Here is an 18,662-nt window from a genome sequence, read left to right as displayed (position 1 = left end):
ACAATATGTATAAGTTAGATTGTATGACATATAACAAACATATATGAAGTATTCCTTATTCAATGTCTTGATATTTTTTGTTTTTATTTTGTCTAGTAGTCTATATAAACCTATTAAAAAACTATCATGATCTTTGTTAGGCATGGCAACGGGGCGGGTCGGGGACGGTTTTTACCTCCCCCAAACCCAAACCCGAATCCCCAAGCAATCCCCGTTACCCGCCCCAAACCCAAACGGGGATGGGGAATTAAAACCCAAATCCGTCCTTAACGGGTTCGGGTTGGGTTCGGGTATCCCCGCCCCGCCACCATGTATTTCGTAAAATCAATTTTTTAATAAAAATATTTTCTTTTTCAAAAATCAAATTAAATTATAAATAACAAAATAAAACAATCTCAAAAAATTTCATACATATATTTCAAATATTTAAAATAATAAATACAAATCAAATTATTAAAACATTAGCCACATATTTAATAATATAAATTATGAAATATAAATAATAATGTACATATTAAAATAAACGGGACGGGTTCGGGGTGGGTACTAGTGTCCCCATTGCCCGACCCATCCCCATGTTTTCTAATCGGGGAAAACCCAAACCCGAACCCAAACCCAGTCAAAGCGGGTTTTCCGCGTCAACTTCGGGGCGGGTTCGGGTGGGTACCCGTGGGTCTGGGTTTTATTGCCATGTCTAATCTTTGTTATTCATTATGTAATATTAATTAATTTTAAATATATTAAATTAAATTCTTTTTAAAAATGAATTATAAAGTGTAAGTATCCAACCCATACCAAAAAATAAATATTTAAAATGGTTTTTATTAACGAGATATAAATTTAACTCATAAATATCTTCCATGTATTCCACAACATAACATATTTGATTGAATTTGAATGGATTACATATAATTACGGAAGGCATATTCCAATTAAAATCTGTTAGATACTCTTATACTTAGCTTAGCAAATCAACTTGAATAAAGGTTACGTAAACACCAACGGAGCGCACTTTACTAAAGTAGTTAATGCTTCCATACCTACTTCAATTGGTACCATTACTACCATCAATATTTTCATTCACGGAACACAACAATATTCTCAACTAATCCTGACATGCTCACAGAAACTAACTATACACCTTTTTCAAAACGAAAACATACTCTTGTTTCTCTAATTCTACTATGATAGAAAAAAATTGTCAATTGAAGAATGATTCTATTTCCAGTAATGACTATTATATTATTCTTATTCTTATCATCATATACACTTTGCTCTATTAGGGTACACATTTTTTTACCATTTAGACCGCAACATAATAACTTCTGATGTTGTCCAAACTGCAACACAATATTAAGAATCTTGTCGCAACATCAACCTACCCGAATTTAAAACCGCATTACAATTATCCACGGACTCAGTTTCTTCAACTTTTCTTCTCTTAAACTTACCAACAACGTAGATTCTCACATAAAAATTGATGAAGATAACAAGCACACCAGTGTTGAGAACAGAATTGAAAACCCAAGCACCAATTCCATTACACCCGCCTTTGAAAAAGAAATGAATCAAGAAAACTCCAACATGACAGGCCACGTTACACCCCAACAACACAATCTGACAGTTCAAGATGAATGGAAAACAAGCCGATCGAAGTCCGATTGCGGTCCAGAATCTGTAACCGTAAACCAGAGAGTAAACGAGGGTCGCGAACAGGATCGCGAGGACTTGAAAGGATTGCGAGAATTCGAGCCAGAGGAATGAGACAAAGGTGGAGACAGAGTGGTTTATGAGTTGGGAAAAAGATAACCTGCGGCGTTTTAGGATGGTTAGGGTTGTTCGAAACATGTGGAGGAAACGGGAGAGGTAGTAAATGTAGGACCAGAAGAAGACACGGCCGGAGGGTCGTGTTCCTAAGGGGAAACAGAGGAGCCATTGGAATGGGGTTTTGGAACGGTGCCAGAACCAGCGAGTGTCGCGGATTTCGGATACGGCGGAGATTAGTGTGCCGGTGAAGATTGTTGCGGAGATGAGGGACATGGTGAGGCTGTGGACGGCGGGGATGGGGCCGAGAGGGATGTGGCGGCGGTTGGGGAAGAGGAGGGAGAGGGAGAGATGGAGGAAGAGAGAGAGGATGAGGTAGGTGGCTATGGAGGTGAAGAGGAAGGACCAGGTGGAGCCCCATGAGTGGGTGTGACTCCAACGGAATTCGACGATGGAAGGGTGTTCGGAGAGGTAGTAAATTAGGGTGCGGATTGCGGTTGCCGGTGGTGATGATGGTTTAGGTTTAGCCATGGTGGTTGTTGCGGCGGTGACGGTGGTGTTAGGTTCACATTAGTGTTTGCGTTGGAAGTTGGGGATTTTTGTGAAGAGTATTGAAATAAAAAAAGAGATTATAGTGTGTGAGAAAGTGGTTGAGGGAGATTAAAAACAAGAGGAGGAGGATGGTGTTGATGTGGCTGAGCTTCGTTGGAACTTTCTGACAAGCGTTTACCTCATGCGTAATGGAAGAAAGTGATACAAAAATATTTTATAATTTTTCCATTTTTCATAGAGGCTAATTATATGTTTTTTAATTAATTTTATTTATGTTAAATTTAATTTATTAAAAGTATATTAATTAAAATATTATTTGATTTATGCAATTTTTAATTTATGAAGAGTGTTTTGTTGAATTGAAAACAACACATGATAAAACACTTTACATGAGTGAATATCAACGTCAAAATCAATCCGAGACAAAATGGACCATAGATGAAGAAAAAAAACTACAAACGTTGCGTTGAAAAAATCTCTTGTTATGATAACTGTAATAAATGAAAAAATGAATATTTTCTAAATTGAGTCTTTATTTTGAATTAGAACTAGAATTAAGTTCGTTGTGAATTTAGATATGCATCGGTGTAGCAAGTCTTTGATACGATTGAATGTGGAGGTGGACCTGTAAGATTAACATTTCAACGTTCAAATCAACTAATGAGTCAAAAAATGAGCAGAGTGAAGTATGAAAAATATGTGTATCTTAAGCCTTACTTATTTAGAAGCATATGTGCATCTAGGTCAAATAGTTTTGGGCTTTCTTTAAAACAGCAAGTGGGCCTCTTTTTTATTAGACATATAATGGCTCATAACAGTTGTCTCCAAGGCTTGCTATGATGTGTTGGGAAGTCTTTATGAATTTGTGGCAGTCACATAATGTTAGGTTGACTACTAGTAGTCGTAGAAAGTTTTAAGAGTCATTTGCAAAGAAAGTAGAAGACAAGCGCATTTAATGGAAATTGAGTTGTTGCATTGCTTCGTAGAATATAGTACATGTGGTTCTAACTTTGCTGACCAGGGCATGAAGCTTTTATTAAAGTGTTCGAGTGCACTCAAGTGTGGTCGTATTAAGAATCTTGTCGTGACCGCAACACTAAGAAGGTTGCAGGCAGAATCATTAGCTTAATCATGTATATCCACACCTTTTTCTTCGGTGACAATGTCATATTATAACTCATTGACCTGAAAGATTAATCTTTTCATTCTCTCTGGAGTTAAGTAGAATTTTTTTTAATTTTTAATGCAAAAGATTAAGTTTGAGGTTACTCTTGAAACTAGCAACATTTTAAATTTGGGGTTGGGGTGTTAGAGAACATGATTAACAAAACTAAAAATAAAGAAGTTAAAATGACTTCTTAAAAAAAGAGAAATGAAATAAAGAACCAAGAAAAAATTACTCTTTAACATCTTTTTACTTTATCTTCTCTCTAACACAACATCATCTTCCTCTCCCTAAATCTAAAATATTGGTGACCCAATATAGCATATGGTTGTAGCGGTGTGAAGCCTCTCAAGCCACTCCACCCTTCTTCCTATCTCAGTTACACTAGTGGTCCTCGGAAAATCCTATTTGTTTCGACAGTTTAGTTCCATCTACTCCGACGATTTGGTCCCGGTGACAGTTGATTTGTTCCGTTTGTTTTGTTATAATTAAAGAGACTAATAAAATTTAAGGAGTATATGGGGTACTCAACCCAAATATAATAGAAAAATAAAGAGGAAGAAGAAGAACTATAGAAAAAACTATTTGGATTAGCACATCAATCCTTCCAGCCAAATTTCAAGAGAGAGACCCTTACTCCTACCCACTACCAATCTCAAGACAACTCTTCTTTTATATATATATATATATATATATATATATATATATATATATATATATATATATATATATATATATATATATATATATATATATATATATATGAGAAGGGATATTCTTATTCAAAGAGTAAGTTATTAACACTTACGTTAAATCTGGACCATTGATTTTTCTCAATCTAATTGTTAAAATAATATGTAATTAAATGTAGAAAGAGAAAATTATTACTTATTATTTTTAATAATTAAATTGAGAAGAATCAATAGTTTGGATTTGAACTAAGTGTTACTAACTTTTATATATATATATATATATATATATATATATATATATATATATATATATATATATATATATATATATATATATATATATATGACTTATTACTGGTAATTGGCAAAAATGATTTCTTATAAAAAAAATTAAGGAAAGAACTAAGAACATACCAAATGGAAAATATTTATTTTCTACTCCTTCTGTCAAATATTTGTATAAAAAGCATTTTAGATTTTTCTTTTTTTAGTACAATGCTAATTATATATTTTTAATCAATAGTATTTGTATTAAATTTAATTTAATTAATAAAAATATTATTTGATTTATGCAATTTTTAATTTATGAGGAGTGTTTTTGTTGCATTGAATACAAAGCATAAAACACTTTTTATGAATGAGTTTCAACGTCAAACAATCAATGGGAGAGACAAAATGGGTCATAGATGAAGGGGAAAAAACGATACACCTGTTATGTGGAAAAAATCTCTTTGCTGTACGTATTTATTGCTATAACTATTAGAAATATGGTTCTTGAACACATTTTTAAATTTCCGAGACCAAATCTTAATATTAATAAAGTATACATCAAATTTTGTTTTTTATTAATATCTCTCTATATACATATCAAAAAGTCATCAATTATAAATGATACAACAGGGTTAATTTTTAGATTTTCAAATAATATTACTTATATTTTGGAAGAGGTTTTGCTAATTTTGAGAGTCACTTTCTATTAGTTAGAGTAATTTCTTCTTTTTTCAAGAGTATTTCTTTGAGCGCTTGTCTTTTTCATAACAAAGTTTTCCATTTCGCATTTAAGTTTTACTTTTTTTGTTATACTCTACTCTTTCTAAGTATCCTTCTTACCTTTAGCTTGTGTCATAACTGATTTTATCATGGCCAATATAAATCATCTTCCCGTAAATTTGTCTCGCAATTTTTGGAGTAATGATTTTCCACTTTAGATAGGGAAGACACTACAACAAATATAATCTTTAGCAGCACCCCTACGAGAGCGCTTTTAGGAAAAAGCGCTCTTATAGATTTCGCTAAAAACAAAAAAAAAACAAGGGAAAAAGCGCTGGTAAATGGTGGGGGTACGAGAGCGCTTTCTAGAAAGCGCTGGTAAAGGGTGGGGGTACGAGAGCGCTTTCAAAAAGCGCTGGTAAAGGGGGGGGTACGAGAGCGCTTTTAAAAAGCGCTGGTAAAGGGGGGGGGGGTTACGAAAGCGCTTTCAAAAGCGCTGGTAAAGGGGGGATACGAAAGCGCTTTTATTCAAAAAGCGCTGGTGTAGAAGGGGATACAAAGGCGCTTTTGAAAAGCGCTCTAGTAGCTAATTTAAAATTAAAATTTCTAAAACAAAATTAACAAAACACGCTATTTGCCTTCAGTACTGTTCTTCTCTAAGCTAACGAAACCCATATCTCCCTTCGCTCTGCTACTGTTCTCACGCGAAATCGCCGCCGTAGAGCCCTACGTTCATCTCCTTCTCTTCACTGCAACCACATTCATCCTACAATCATCTTCTTCTCTTCGCCACCGTAGCTCAGCAACAAAGTTCACACGCGAAGATAACAAATCTTGTTCGCCACCGTATCTTCCCATATCTTCCCATTCTTCCCACTCTGCAACCCATATCTTCCCATTCCGCATAGCTGAGTTCGAATCGATTTTGATTTTCACATCAGGTATCTTTGATGTTGATTCTGCATAGCTGGGTTTTATATATGCTCGACTTTGATTTTGAATACAGTCATTGCAATTGGCATTATGGTTTGTTTAATCAGCAAAGGTTTTATCAGTCATTGCAATTGGCGTTATGGTTTGTCAAATAGCAATGGTACAGAGCTATAGTGTTGCGAAATTTGAACTGCACATTGTTGCTTTCTGATACGGATGATTGTTATTTGTCACATTTAATTTGCAGTAGAAAAATAAGCTTCTATTACTTGTCACATTTGCAGTAGAAAATATATAAAAGAAATAGAGGAGAAATATAAAACCCACCAAAGCATATATTAAGCAGCCAGTGTTTTTACTTATTCTATGTGGACTTTACTTTTCTAATTCATAATATGCTCTTGTAGAATTTGTTAGATAATTTTAAATGATGAGTTGTCATATTAACTTGGAATATACTTGAGAGTTGAGAGATATACAAAAGAAAGGGATATAATCTTAACTTTCTTTATGCATTCATTCTGCTGAAGTTATCAAAAGTAAATAATTTAATTAAAAAGTTTACCAAAAAGAAAAATATCACAAACAAGTAGAGTTGAATATCAATAAAAAAGAAGATTTAGAAGTGAAAAACAATAGTTACCAACTTATCTGCCTTGGATGTGTCATACTGGTTTCATTGGTTTTAACCATTTGATATAGGTACATGTGGTCTCCCTTATTGTTTTACTTTTGTGTTGCAAATGTTAGGAGTTCCTAAATAGTTTATTCAGTAAATTCCTAAATTGTTGAATCTGGCTTATTAGTAAATTTCTTTCTCAAATTAATTGTATTATGATGAATTTTGCAGTATAGAAACTAACTTTAATATGTTCAATTTAGATTGGGGTTTTTTTGATATTGTGTTAGTAGTGGTGTATTTAACTGCATCGTGTGTGTTTAATTTTACAGTTACTTTGAATCCTCTGGTTTCTACTTGTATACAACGCCGTTTCAAACCTACCCGTCTCCCACATCAAGTCTAACTCAGGTTACTATCCCTTTCTTCTTGCTTATAGTTTGTTGTTTTCTGCTTGTAGTTTATTGTTTATGGTTCTATTTAATTTCAATTTAGTGTCTCTCAATCCATTTTTTTGTTTGTGGACTTATATTACCTTGAAATAAGGTAATGTCTTCTTTAAGAAATCGGGTATTCTGATTAGGTATTCTATTATTCACACTTTATAGGATCTCATTAGGTATTCTGATCAAAACATAATGATGATAGCTATTTATTATCTTGACAGAATTCCTTAGTACCTGATAGAGAAACCAAAAAGCATTTGTTTAGCTTAATTAAGACATGGATAAGACATGGATGAATTCAAACCGATTGTCGAAAGAGTACGAGAAAGGGGTATGGGAATTCGTTGAGTTTGCGGTTGCGCACTCCGAAGACCCGCTTCGAATGCCGTGTCCTTGCCTGGGTTGCTGTTATGGGGGTAAGGTTGACGGGAATAAGTTGGCATCCCATTTACTACGGTTTGGAATTGATAGAAGTTATACATGTTGGACAATGCATGGTGAGAAAAGTAACGGGAATGCTGAGTCGAGTTGTAATAGGAAGTATGCTTCAAACGATGATTGCACAGACACATACGATTGCGATCGAGTCGAAGAGATTGCAGAAGCGCTTGAAGAAGATCTTGCGGATTGTCCCAAAATGTTTGAGAGGTTGGTAAGTGATGCAGAGAAACCGTTGTATGAGGGTTGTACAAAATTCACAAGATTGTCTGTGGTGTTAAAGTTGTACAACTTAAAGGCGGACAATGGATGGTCGGATAAAAGTTTCACAGAGTTATTAGCCCTTATGAAAGATATGATACCAGATGATAATGTTCTTCCCAATCGAACGTATGAGGCCAAAAAGATGTTGTCCTCTATTGGCATGAGCTATGATAAGATACATGCATGTCCAAACGATTGCGTTTTGTTTCGAAACGAGTATGCAGCGTTGAATGAGTGTCCTAAATGTGGTGCCCCTCGATATAAGAAAAAGTTGTCTCCTGCTAAAGTCTTATGGTATTTTCCTATAATTCAGAGATTTAGACGCATGTATCGTAGTGAGACCGATTCAAGACACTTGACTTGGCATGCAGATGAAAGAATTATTGATGGAAAGTTGCGACATCCTGCAGACTCACCACAATGGTCGAAAGTTGATACTGATTATCCTGAATTTGGAAAAGAAGCAAGAAACCTTTGGTTGTCATTGTCTACTGATGGAATGAACCCGCATGGTATTCAAAGTATCTCGCATAGCACATGGCCTGTGATTCTTATGATTTATAACCTACCTCTGTGGCTATGTATGAAGCGTAAGTACATGATGTTATCTATGCTAATTTATGGGCCTAAACAACCAGGGAATGACATAGACGTATACTTGGCACCCTTAATCGAAGATTTAAAGTTTTTGTGGGAGAACGGTGTGGAGGTTTACGATGGGTATAGGAAGGAAAGTTTCAACTTGAGGGCGATGTTGTTTGGAACAATTAATGATTTTCCATCATACGGAAATCTATCCAGGTACAGCAATAAAGGTCAAAAGGCGTGTCCTGTTTGTGAAGACGAAACCGATACGACACGATTGGAGCTTTGTCAGAAGAATGTCTTTCTCGGCCATCGTAGATTCTTAAATTCTAATCATCACTACCGTGGGTGGAGAAAAGCATTCAATGGAAAGGCCAAACATGGTACAGCCCTGCCTTCTTTGTCAGGTGATCAAATTTTTGAAAAGGTGAAAGATGTGAGCACTCAGTTTGGCAAGCCTTTTGCACATTCACTTGTCAAGGGTGGGTGGAAGAAGAAGTCAATTTTTTTTTGAACTTCCATATTGGAAGTCGTTGTACGTAAGACATTTCCTGGATGTTATGCATATTGAAAAAAATGTATTTGACAGCGTCATAGGTACGTTACTCAATATACAAGGAAAGTCTAAGGATGGCCTCAACATAAGGAAGGACATGGTAAACATGGGAATGAGAACTGAATTGGGACCCGTGACGAAAGGAAAACGAACATATCTGCCACCTGCTGTTTACACTCTATCTAGAAAGGAGAAGAAAACATTGTGTAAGTTCCTCAGTGAAGTTAAAGTTCCAGAAGGCTACTCTTCAGATATTAAAAGACTTGTGTCCATGAAAGACCTCAAGTTAAAGAGTTTGAAGACGCATGATTGCCATGTTATAATGGAACACTTTTTACCAATAGGTATACGTTCTATTCTGCCAGAAAAAGTAAGAAGCGCAATAACTAAGCTGTGTTTCTTCTTCAGGTCAATTTGCAGTAAGGTGGTCGATCCCGCGATCTTACCAACATTGCAAAAAGAGATAGTTGTTACTTTATGTGATCTTGAAATGTATTTTCCTCCCTCGTTTTTTGACATAATGGTTCATCTAGTCGTTCATCTTGTGAAAGAGACACAATTGTGCGGACCAGCTTATATGAGATGGATGTACCCTGCTGAACGTTATATGAAAATATTAAAAGGGTACGTGAAAAACAGAAGTCGACCGGAGGGTTGTATTGCCGAACGATACATTGTTGAAGAAGCGGTTGAGTTTTGTACTGAATATCTGTCAAATGTTCAATCAATTGGACTCCCCAAATCTCATATTGTCGAAAAAAAAAGGAAAAAGGCTAATTGGAAATAAAGTTGTGACAGTATCAATGGTCGAACGGGATCAAGCGCACTTGTATGTTCTGCACAATGAGATTGAGGTTGAGTCGTATGTTGAAATGCACAAGGTTGTTCTCCGAGATTTAAATCCAAATAGAAATGAGAACTGGATAGTACGAGAGCACAATCGAAGTTTCATACCGTGGTTTAGGGATCATATTTATTCAAAGTATTGTTCAGATCCTGCTTCAGTAACAGAAAGGTTGAGATGTTTAGCCTATGGTCCAAGTGTAATTGTGCTTTCTTATAGCGCATACGCAATTAATGGATACACATTTTATACCAAAGAACAGGATGATAAAAGTACTATGCAAAATAGTGGTGTTACCTTGGTAGCTGAAGCAATGCACATATCAAGTGCGAATGACTTAAATCCGAAATTTGCAAATTTGTCATATTTTGGGGTTATCGAGCGCATTTTGGTGTTTGATTACGCGAAGTTTCAAATTCCTGTATTTGGTTGCAAGTGGGTTGAAAATAATAGTGGCATACGAATGGATAAGTCAGGATTTTTGCAAGTGGATCTCAATAGGGTAGGGTACAAAGATGAGCCTTTCATTCTAGCCTCTCAAGCTAAACAAGTGTTCTATGTCAATGATCCGACAAGTACGAAATGGTCTATAGTGCTTTTATCTAACAAAATAGTTGATGAAAACATTGAACATCAAGGTGATATTGGTGTTGGCATTGAATCTTCTACAAGAAACGATCAAAATGAAAATGAATCTTGTACTAGAAATGATCATAATGAGGGTATTTGGATCAATCCAACCGTCCGCGTTGTTAAGAGACGCGTAGAACACAATCCTACCAAGAAAAGAAAGAGACGTTAGTGATAAAGGTAATAGTATACATATTTCGACTAATTTGCTTTATTCAATTTGTACCGATTGTTTTATTCAATAGTATAGTACTTATTCAATTTTGGTGCATATTCTCATTTTGTACATAACTTTTGAACCATGTATCCGTTTGTTGACTTCTTTACATGTAACTATACTATTTTGACGATTCCGGAGTTGCTCATGCACTTATCTTTACATTTCGGGACTGTTTTTTTATCGGTTTTGCTTCTGCCCGTAATCAAAAGTCGGGCTTAGGGTCTGAATTTCGGAAAACCGACTTTATTTTTGAGTCCGTGGGGACGTTTTACCATAGCCATGTAAATTTCGTTCAATTCCGACAACTTTCTTTTTTGACGCTTATTTTGATTTGTACCGATTTCGTTTCCGATTTACTTGTACATGCATGGTTTGACTTCCATTTGACTTGTATAGATTGTTAGCTTATTAATAGTGTACTAATGTGCTTTAGTTTGTTTGATACAGGTTCAATGGCTCCGGATAGAGATGCTCCACCTGAAAACTCACAAGAAAGAGATGCTCAAGAAAGAGATGCCACGGATACAAATGCTCCACCTGATACTGAAGCAAAAGAAGTTGCACGAGGCATCACCATTATGAAGGGAATCATTCGACATAGAGACCAAGGATTAGTATACCATTTGGATTGGAATTCTGATAAACAAGCAATTGGTCCTAATTCTGCAAAGTTGACAAGCTATATTGGTACACTTGTTCGTATGCATATTCCGGTCTCCATAGCTAAATGGAATCTGAAAAGCGAAGAGTTGGATGCAAAAAAAAAAAAAGCGATTTGGGACGAGCTTCAGGTATATATCATATATGGTTAATTGTTGTTATTATCTTGACGATTAATTGTTTAAATTACTTATACTAACACACTATGCGTATGTTTTTTTGCAGAGGACTTTTGAGATACCAGATGATCGTAGACGCTACATACTTAGTTTGGCCGGCAAAAGATATAGAGGGTGGAAAGCTTTTTTGACAAACACCTATCTTAAGGATAAAGATGGAAACTTTCTTGAAGAGGCACCGGGACGGCCAAAAAAGTATGAGATCTTCATTGATGAAAAAGATTGGGCTGAGTTTGTAAAGCAAAGAGATGAAGATTTTCGGAAAAGGAGTGCCACGAATAGTGCGAGAGCATCCAAACCCGCGTATCCATACAAAAAAGGGCGTTTGGGATATGCACGCTTAGAGGATAAAATTGTAAGTAAATAGAAATACGTTTTAATTAATTGTCTAAATGTGCATGTTTTATTTGACGATTTTATCATTTGTGTCAATGCATAATTAGAGGAGACTAAAAGTGAGGAAACTTCACTTCCTGTACATGTGTTGTGGAAGGAAGTTCGTGTGGGCAAGAATCAAGCTGTCGATCCCGATGTTCAGAGAGTTTATACTGAATGTGTAAGTATAATGCTGTGTCTTTAATTAAATCAAATGTTTTTTAATATATAAATGATTTTTTATCTCCACTAATAATTATTGAAATGTAAATGAATTACAGGAGACCTTGTCGCAATCGGTATCCACCGGTGATGGGAGCGTACTTAGTAGAGCACTAGATGCTCCTGAGTATCCCGGTCGGGTGAGGGGTAAGGGTCATGGTGTGACTCCAACCTCTTTTTACAAGAGTCCTAGGAGAAGATCAAATCTTACCAATGAAGAAGTGTTGCAAAAGTTGCAGGAATTGCAAGCACAAGTCTCTGAATTGCAAAGAGATAAAGATATGTATATGAGAGAAAAGTGCAACACTTCATCGGTGAAAGAAACTAGTGATAAGGCTAGTATCAACTGTCAAAGGAAATTTCCCGAGGTAATTATAAATTTTTTTCCTTACAAATTGTTCTATTTTATTAATGATAATGACTTTATATTTACTATTGGTTTAGGGCATTTCATCTTGCCAACTATACTTATCGTCACCGAATTATCGACTAGTTGGCAAGGGAAAAGTGCACAACACTTTGGGAGATTTACTTCACCATAGACCGCTCCCGGATGGACACCTGAAAGTATCGGTGGATGTTGTATTAGATCATGATGCGATGCTACCGATACCTGACATGGTCTCAGAGACGACATTGCTGCGAGATGCAATAGGATCATTTGTTGCATGGCCCTCGGAGCTCATTACCATTAGTGATGAGGTATATTGAAAACGATTATGAATCATTTAGTTTTCGAATGTCAATTCTAAACCGTTTATTAATTATTTTTTACATTTTAATTTTAGACTGCTCCTATAAAACCCGCAATTAAGGGTAAAGGGATTTTACAGGAGGAGGAGTCTGTTGCATCACTAAAAGAGGTACATTTAAAGTGTTAATATATAATCTGAATCTAAATCTGCATGATTTTATATTTTACCTAACTTATATGATTTTTAGGCATCCGCTCGGGAGTCACAACAAGTGACGCAGCAAGTTCGTAGCGTACCACCCACTGGTCCTCCGAAGATAGCGGCAAAAAAAGGCGGTGCTTTTGTGCCTCGATACCAGACGACGCTCGCAACAATGGTTGATATGTCCGATTTGAAGGATGGTGCTTTACGTGAAATCAATATGGATGAAAGTGTCTTCGGTATTGAATTCAAGTCACATATTGCAATTGATGACTTGGAAGAGATTTTTACGCATGAACAACTAGGCGTCGGTAATATGCACTCATACATCCGGTAATATTCACTCATCCGATATATTATTTAATTAGTCCCACAATATAATTTATTTACACATTTCAATGAAAATAATCTAATGTTTATTATGTTTTTATTTAAGGTTGTTGTATGACAGAGTGTTGCGCGGGACTGTATTGTCTAACAGATTCCGTTTCGTGTCTTCCGCCCATTGCAGCGGAATGGCAATTGATTCGGAACCGGAATCAGTTAGACAGCTCTTAGTCGATAGATTCATGTCCACCGGCAATTCAGAAAGTCTGCATCTTTGGGCGTATAATACCCGACCAGTAGGGTTAGTTCTCATTCTTGGTTCATCTAATCTCTGTTTCTTTTGTGTGTAGCAAAATTTTCATATAACCTATTGTTTTAATTTATAGAGCACACTGGTTGTTGCTTGCTATCAACCCTATAAGAGAAGTCGTGTATTATCTGAATTCGGTAAATGGTGACTGGACCAATTATCCGGCTATGAAGGAAATCGTTGATTTGTAAGTGGGATCGTTCTAAATATTCGTGTATATTTATATATTTACTTATTTGTGGGATTGATCTAAACATATGCTTTTATATATTTGTTAATTAGATCAATACAAGTGTTCCGAAGTCAACGGGACGCACAGGTATCCCGGACTAAATCAAACAACATTACTTGGATCAAAGTGCAGGTACATTATTTTTCACAATTTTGCTTATAATATTTATGCTACTTGATAAAACAAGACAACTATAAAATCTTATTTGTTTTTCTATGTAGTGTCCGCAACAGCGAAACAGTTCAGATTGCGGATACTTTGTTTTGAGGTTTATGAAAGAAATCCTTCAGGCGAATCAATTAGAGATTCCGCTCACGGTATGAATTTATAACTTAAGATAATTTCATATAATTTATTACATTTAACTAAATATATCATTCATATTATGTTTTTGTTTTGTAGTACCTTGACGAATTCCGTGCTGCTGGGTACCCGAGACTTAAGTTGGAAGAAATCAAAGAGGATTTGTGTCACTTTTATATTAAGCAATTTTTCATGTAGGATTTGTGTCGATTTGAACTATAATATTATTGATGTTGTAATGATGTATATATATAATTTTGGATATTATAATGGTATTATATTAGTATATATATATTGTCTTACTGATGGCTGAAATTATATCGTCGAAAATATATTACAGGTCGAAAATATTACAGGTTGAAAACATATTACAGGTCGAAAATATTACAGGTCGAAAATATTACAGGTCGACTGGGAGGATTAAATTACAGGCTGCACATTAAAATACATCATTTAGCAACGACAACGCTTTTGAAAAGCGCTCTTAAAGGTCCACCTACAAAAGCGCTTCTTAGTAAAAGCGCTGCCAAAGAATAATAAAAAAGCATAAAAAAAAAACGCAACATACGAAAGCGCTTTTGGAAAAGCGCTCTTATAGAGGGGGGATACCAGAGCGCTTTTTCCAGGAAAGCGCTCTTATAGGGGGGCCTACCAGAGCGCTTTTTCCAGAAAAGCGCTCTTATAGGGGGGGCCTACCAGAGCGCTTTTTCCAGAAAAGCGCTCTTATAGGGGGAGCCTACCATAGCGCTTTCTGAAGCGCTTTTGTTACCTACGCCAGCACTGGCTTTCACAGCGCTTTTAAGCGCTTTTAAAGCCCATAAAAAGCGCTTTTAAAGCCCCAGCGTGTTGTAGTGAGAAGTGTTCTCTAGTTTAGATTCTCATCGCCAAGTGTATAATCACTCAGTTCCAGTTGTTATTCCGATGTCTAATGACTCTGAGTTTGGGATATTTTCTATGATGCTTTTTTCTTATGAGGATGTGTAGATGTTTTGATTGGCTGCATTTTGTGGGAAAACATTCATGTGTATTCTGTTGTCTTGACTAAGGTCATGACATGTTGTGTGTAGTGTTAAAGGTTATGCAGGTTCTGGTTGTGTAAGCTAATACATGCTGTGAGTTGGATGTCATGCTCGACGTCATGACATCAGTGTTTGACAGCAGTAGCTGCTACAGTTTCTATTCTGTTTCTATTATGTTTCCTTATTTATCTTAGTCTTTATTTTGGGAAACTAAAGATTATGTTGATTGTACATCAGTAATAGAACAAATCATGGGCTGTCTTTTTGGCATCCTGATATGTGAGAAGCAGAGAATTGAAGTGAAGAATACTGTTTGCTGTGATTTATGCAGAACAGGTACAGCATCAAGATGTTCTATGGAATGTCACGGCATGCTCTGTGACATCAGTATTTGACAGCAGTTACTGTTATATTTAGCTGTCACGCGCCTGCTATAAAGATTCAGTAAGTACTCAAAAGATGCAGAATATTCTTTGGAATATTATGCAATCCTATGTGGCAGGTTTAAAGGTCAAGAGAATCAAGATTAGAATATTGGAGAATTATGCAGTTTCCAATTATGAAGATAAATTAGGAAACTTATGATTGAAGACCTTGTTTTTAGCAGAAAGTTTTCTGTGATTTGTAACAGCAAATAATGTTGTGATTGTAAGCCCAAGTCCAGTTGGGAATAGGTTATAAATAGGAAACTTTGTAACCTAGTTTAGGGAGCTAGCCGGCGTTTAGAAAGATGTAACTATTAGGGTTAGCCGTGTAGGTGAACCTCCCGGTTTGTGGGAAGGTCACTGATTTGTGCCTCGAAGCCTGTAGGTAAGAGGTTTGTTTTATTCACTCAGAAGTTGTAAAGCAATGAGTGGAGTTGTGTGCTTGGAGGAAGCTTTGAAGCAACTCTAAGATATGTTTATTTGTGTGTTTTGAATGTTGGTAATTAAGCCGTCAATGCAGTGGCTGAGGTGTTGACTGCTAGACATCATTGGTATGATTGGGAGTGGAATGGAGATATTCCATATCTAGGGAGAACCTAGGTAGAGGGGTCATTGGGTAGTGATTAAGTGAGGAGTTGTAAACTGGGAGTTTAGCTCTGAATTGATACTGCTAATAGTGGACTTCATCCCTGGCTTGGTATGCCCCCAGAGTAGGTTGATTGAACCGAACTGGGTGAACAATTCTGTTGTGTTGTTTATGTTTCTGCATTGTTTATTTGTAAGTTCAGTTTGGATGTCATAACATCGTGCCTGACATCAGTGTGTGATTTAATGACTGTGCTAACACAGAATCTCTGTGATTCCAACACTTCCAGACTTCTGGATGTTAGAAGTAATAAATAATTGAGGGATCTGTATGTACTGCCTCAGCTAAAACTGATGACAGACCAGATGTCACGACATCGTATATGACATCCGGGTTCTGTCTTACCAGAATTTCAATTGGTATCAGAGCAGGCATCCTGTCTGTTTCTGGATGAGATCCATGGGAGATACTTTCTGGTTGTTGGAGGTAGTTGATTGTTTGAACATTCATGTTCATATTGAATGGTCCCTAGAAGTGGAGGATGGACCTATGTGTGGAAGACTGGACCAAACTGACCAAAACAGGTGTATTCTCTTGGCAAGGGAAGATGGTGTTACTGGTTTCAAGGATATCCAAATGATTCATGCGGGAGTGAAGAATTTGGGGTGTTTTATTCAGCATATAGCAAGGTACAGAGAAGAAGATTGTCAAAACCTTCATGCGGGAGTGAAGTTAATGATAAGGTATTCTTTGTGCTTATCTGTTTCTTTCTGGTCAGAATATTGGTTAGGTCTTGTTGTGTTGCTTGAAGAAGAAGCAAGCATATTGTTGGATTGTTCAGCTGCAATTCTTGGATGTCATGCTTACAACTGGTTCTGGGAGTAAGCATTGTGTAATCTCTATTGATATATGGCTATTTTCTGCTGCATAGCATCTGATGCATAATCCTATCTTTGAAAGAAGATCTCTAGGGTTATATGGTTTTCAACAGAATTTGTAGCAGATTGTTTTCAACTTTAGTACAAGTGTCAAAGATACTTGAGATTTTTTCTCAAGTCCACTCATAAAGGCATGGTTATTGAGGTTGAAGAGGTTCATATGATCAGTGTTCCTCATGTTCATCTGCAAAGTTGTTTGATAATCCTCAAGATTGTCAAGAATTGTGTGTTCCAAGAAGAAGGAACTGATGGCATACTGGTTTGCAGCTACCAGTTGAAGAACAGATGTTCTGGTGCTGAACTTATGTAGTGTGAGTACATTTGTTTGGAACCTACTCCTGATCTGGAAGAGGAGACATCTGCTTTTTGTGTTGATTGGTCAGAATACAATCAATTGAACCTTCCATCCCAAATGTTAGTTTATTTCAGGCATAAGCTTATGGGAGTTGGAAGAAGAGCTCAGTGTAAGTGAAAGGATTCATTCAGGTTTTCTTTTCAAGACCTCTATGAAAATCCAAAGATGAGCTTGTATCTGGTATGTCCTTTTGATCAAAGGAACCAGATGTGTGAATTGTTTTCTTAACCATAGAACAGTTAGTGTTGAAAACTGAATACTGTGTATCGTGCATAGTGAAATATGGTTTTGAATATTGTGTGATGATTCAAGGGAGTCAGATTACTGTGTGGAATCTGAGGTATTTTCAGGAGTTATGTCATAAGTGAATCTGTTCCAGAAACCTTGTTGAGATATGGCATATATTTAATCATGAATGATGTGTAGCTGACTGATGCAAAGGTTATTGTTTTAGGCCTGAGGTTTATTGAGGATAAATTTTAGTTGTTTTCCGCTGTATGGTATCTCTGTTAACCATGGTTTATGTAAGTATAGTATCCTCAACTGGTGTATGAAGTATGTATAGGTATAACTCATGGAGTTAGTTGCCTCTAGTAGGGATGTTGTATAATGAGACTTTTATGTACAATGCATGGATAAGCTGTGTGGAGTTTCCATGATTGCTTGTTTGAGGGGGAGATTTGGTTAACCTCCCCACGTCTGATTCAGCCTTGTGTTTAATTGGCTATTGAACGGTGTCACATGGGTTCTGGTTGTTGTGTGACACATTTGTAAGGAAAGATTCATCTCTCTCTTTCCTAAGGGTGAATCTAACTGGGAAAGGATTTAAGATCAATTGATATTTGTGCAAAGTACAAGTATTTAATTGATTATCCTTGGAAGTTCAAGATAACTGATGTTCTTAAAGATGTTGGAACATCTCTTCTTCAAGACCATGTACAGGAAGGATAGTGCAATTGTTTTAAGATCTATCTCTTTGGTGGCAGCAGAAGCATGTGATCACTGAAAAAGGTTTCCTGGCAAGAAACATGTTCAGCTTTGGAGTGCACAAGAAGAAGAAGACATCATAATCTTGATGGTGGTTACTTGGATCAGTTTATTTCTGATCTAGGTAAGAAAGTGCATTGGCTAATGCAC

The 18,662-nt window shown here is 36.3% G+C and overlaps 3 protein-coding genes across 3 annotated transcripts; 2 read left to right on the top strand and 1 right to left on the bottom strand.

The window, feature by feature from the left end:
- Positions 1-882: 882 nt before the first annotated feature.
- Positions 883-2,500, bottom strand: LOC131641393 (elongation of fatty acids protein 3-like). The gene has a single exon (XM_058911695.1). The coding sequence runs from the start codon at positions 2,293-2,295 to the stop codon at positions 1,354-1,356; it is 942 nt and encodes a 313-aa protein (XP_058767678.1). The 5' UTR covers positions 2,296-2,500; the 3' UTR covers positions 883-1,353.
- An 8,683-nt stretch (positions 2,501-11,183) lies between these two features.
- On the top strand, positions 11,184-11,904 carry LOC131641398 (uncharacterized). The gene is made up of 2 exons (XM_058911700.1): positions 11,184-11,489; positions 11,584-11,904. The coding sequence occupies exons 1-2, from the start codon at positions 11,277-11,279 to the stop codon at positions 11,902-11,904; spliced, it is 534 nt and encodes a 177-aa protein (XP_058767683.1). The 5' UTR covers positions 11,184-11,276.
- Positions 11,905-12,075: 171 nt separating this feature from the next.
- LOC131641395 (uncharacterized) lies at positions 12,076-14,478 on the top strand. The gene is made up of 9 exons (XM_058911696.1): positions 12,076-12,502; positions 12,579-12,836; positions 12,923-12,997; positions 13,077-13,363; positions 13,467-13,658; positions 13,744-13,854; positions 13,950-14,031; positions 14,121-14,216; positions 14,302-14,478. Exons 1-9 carry the CDS (start codon positions 12,416-12,418, stop codon positions 14,398-14,400), a joined length of 1,287 nt encoding a protein of 428 aa, XP_058767679.1. The 5' UTR covers positions 12,076-12,415; the 3' UTR covers positions 14,401-14,478.
- Positions 14,479-18,662: the final 4,184 nt, after the last annotated feature.

Source organism: Vicia villosa, unplaced genomic scaffold (genome assembly GCF_029867415.1).
Source record: "Vicia villosa cultivar HV-30 ecotype Madison, WI unplaced genomic scaffold, Vvil1.0 ctg.003713F_1_1, whole genome shotgun sequence".
Lineage (NCBI taxonomy): Eukaryota > Viridiplantae > Streptophyta > Magnoliopsida > Fabales > Fabaceae > Vicia > Vicia villosa.
This window is presented reverse-complemented; position numbering and strand designations above follow the sequence as displayed.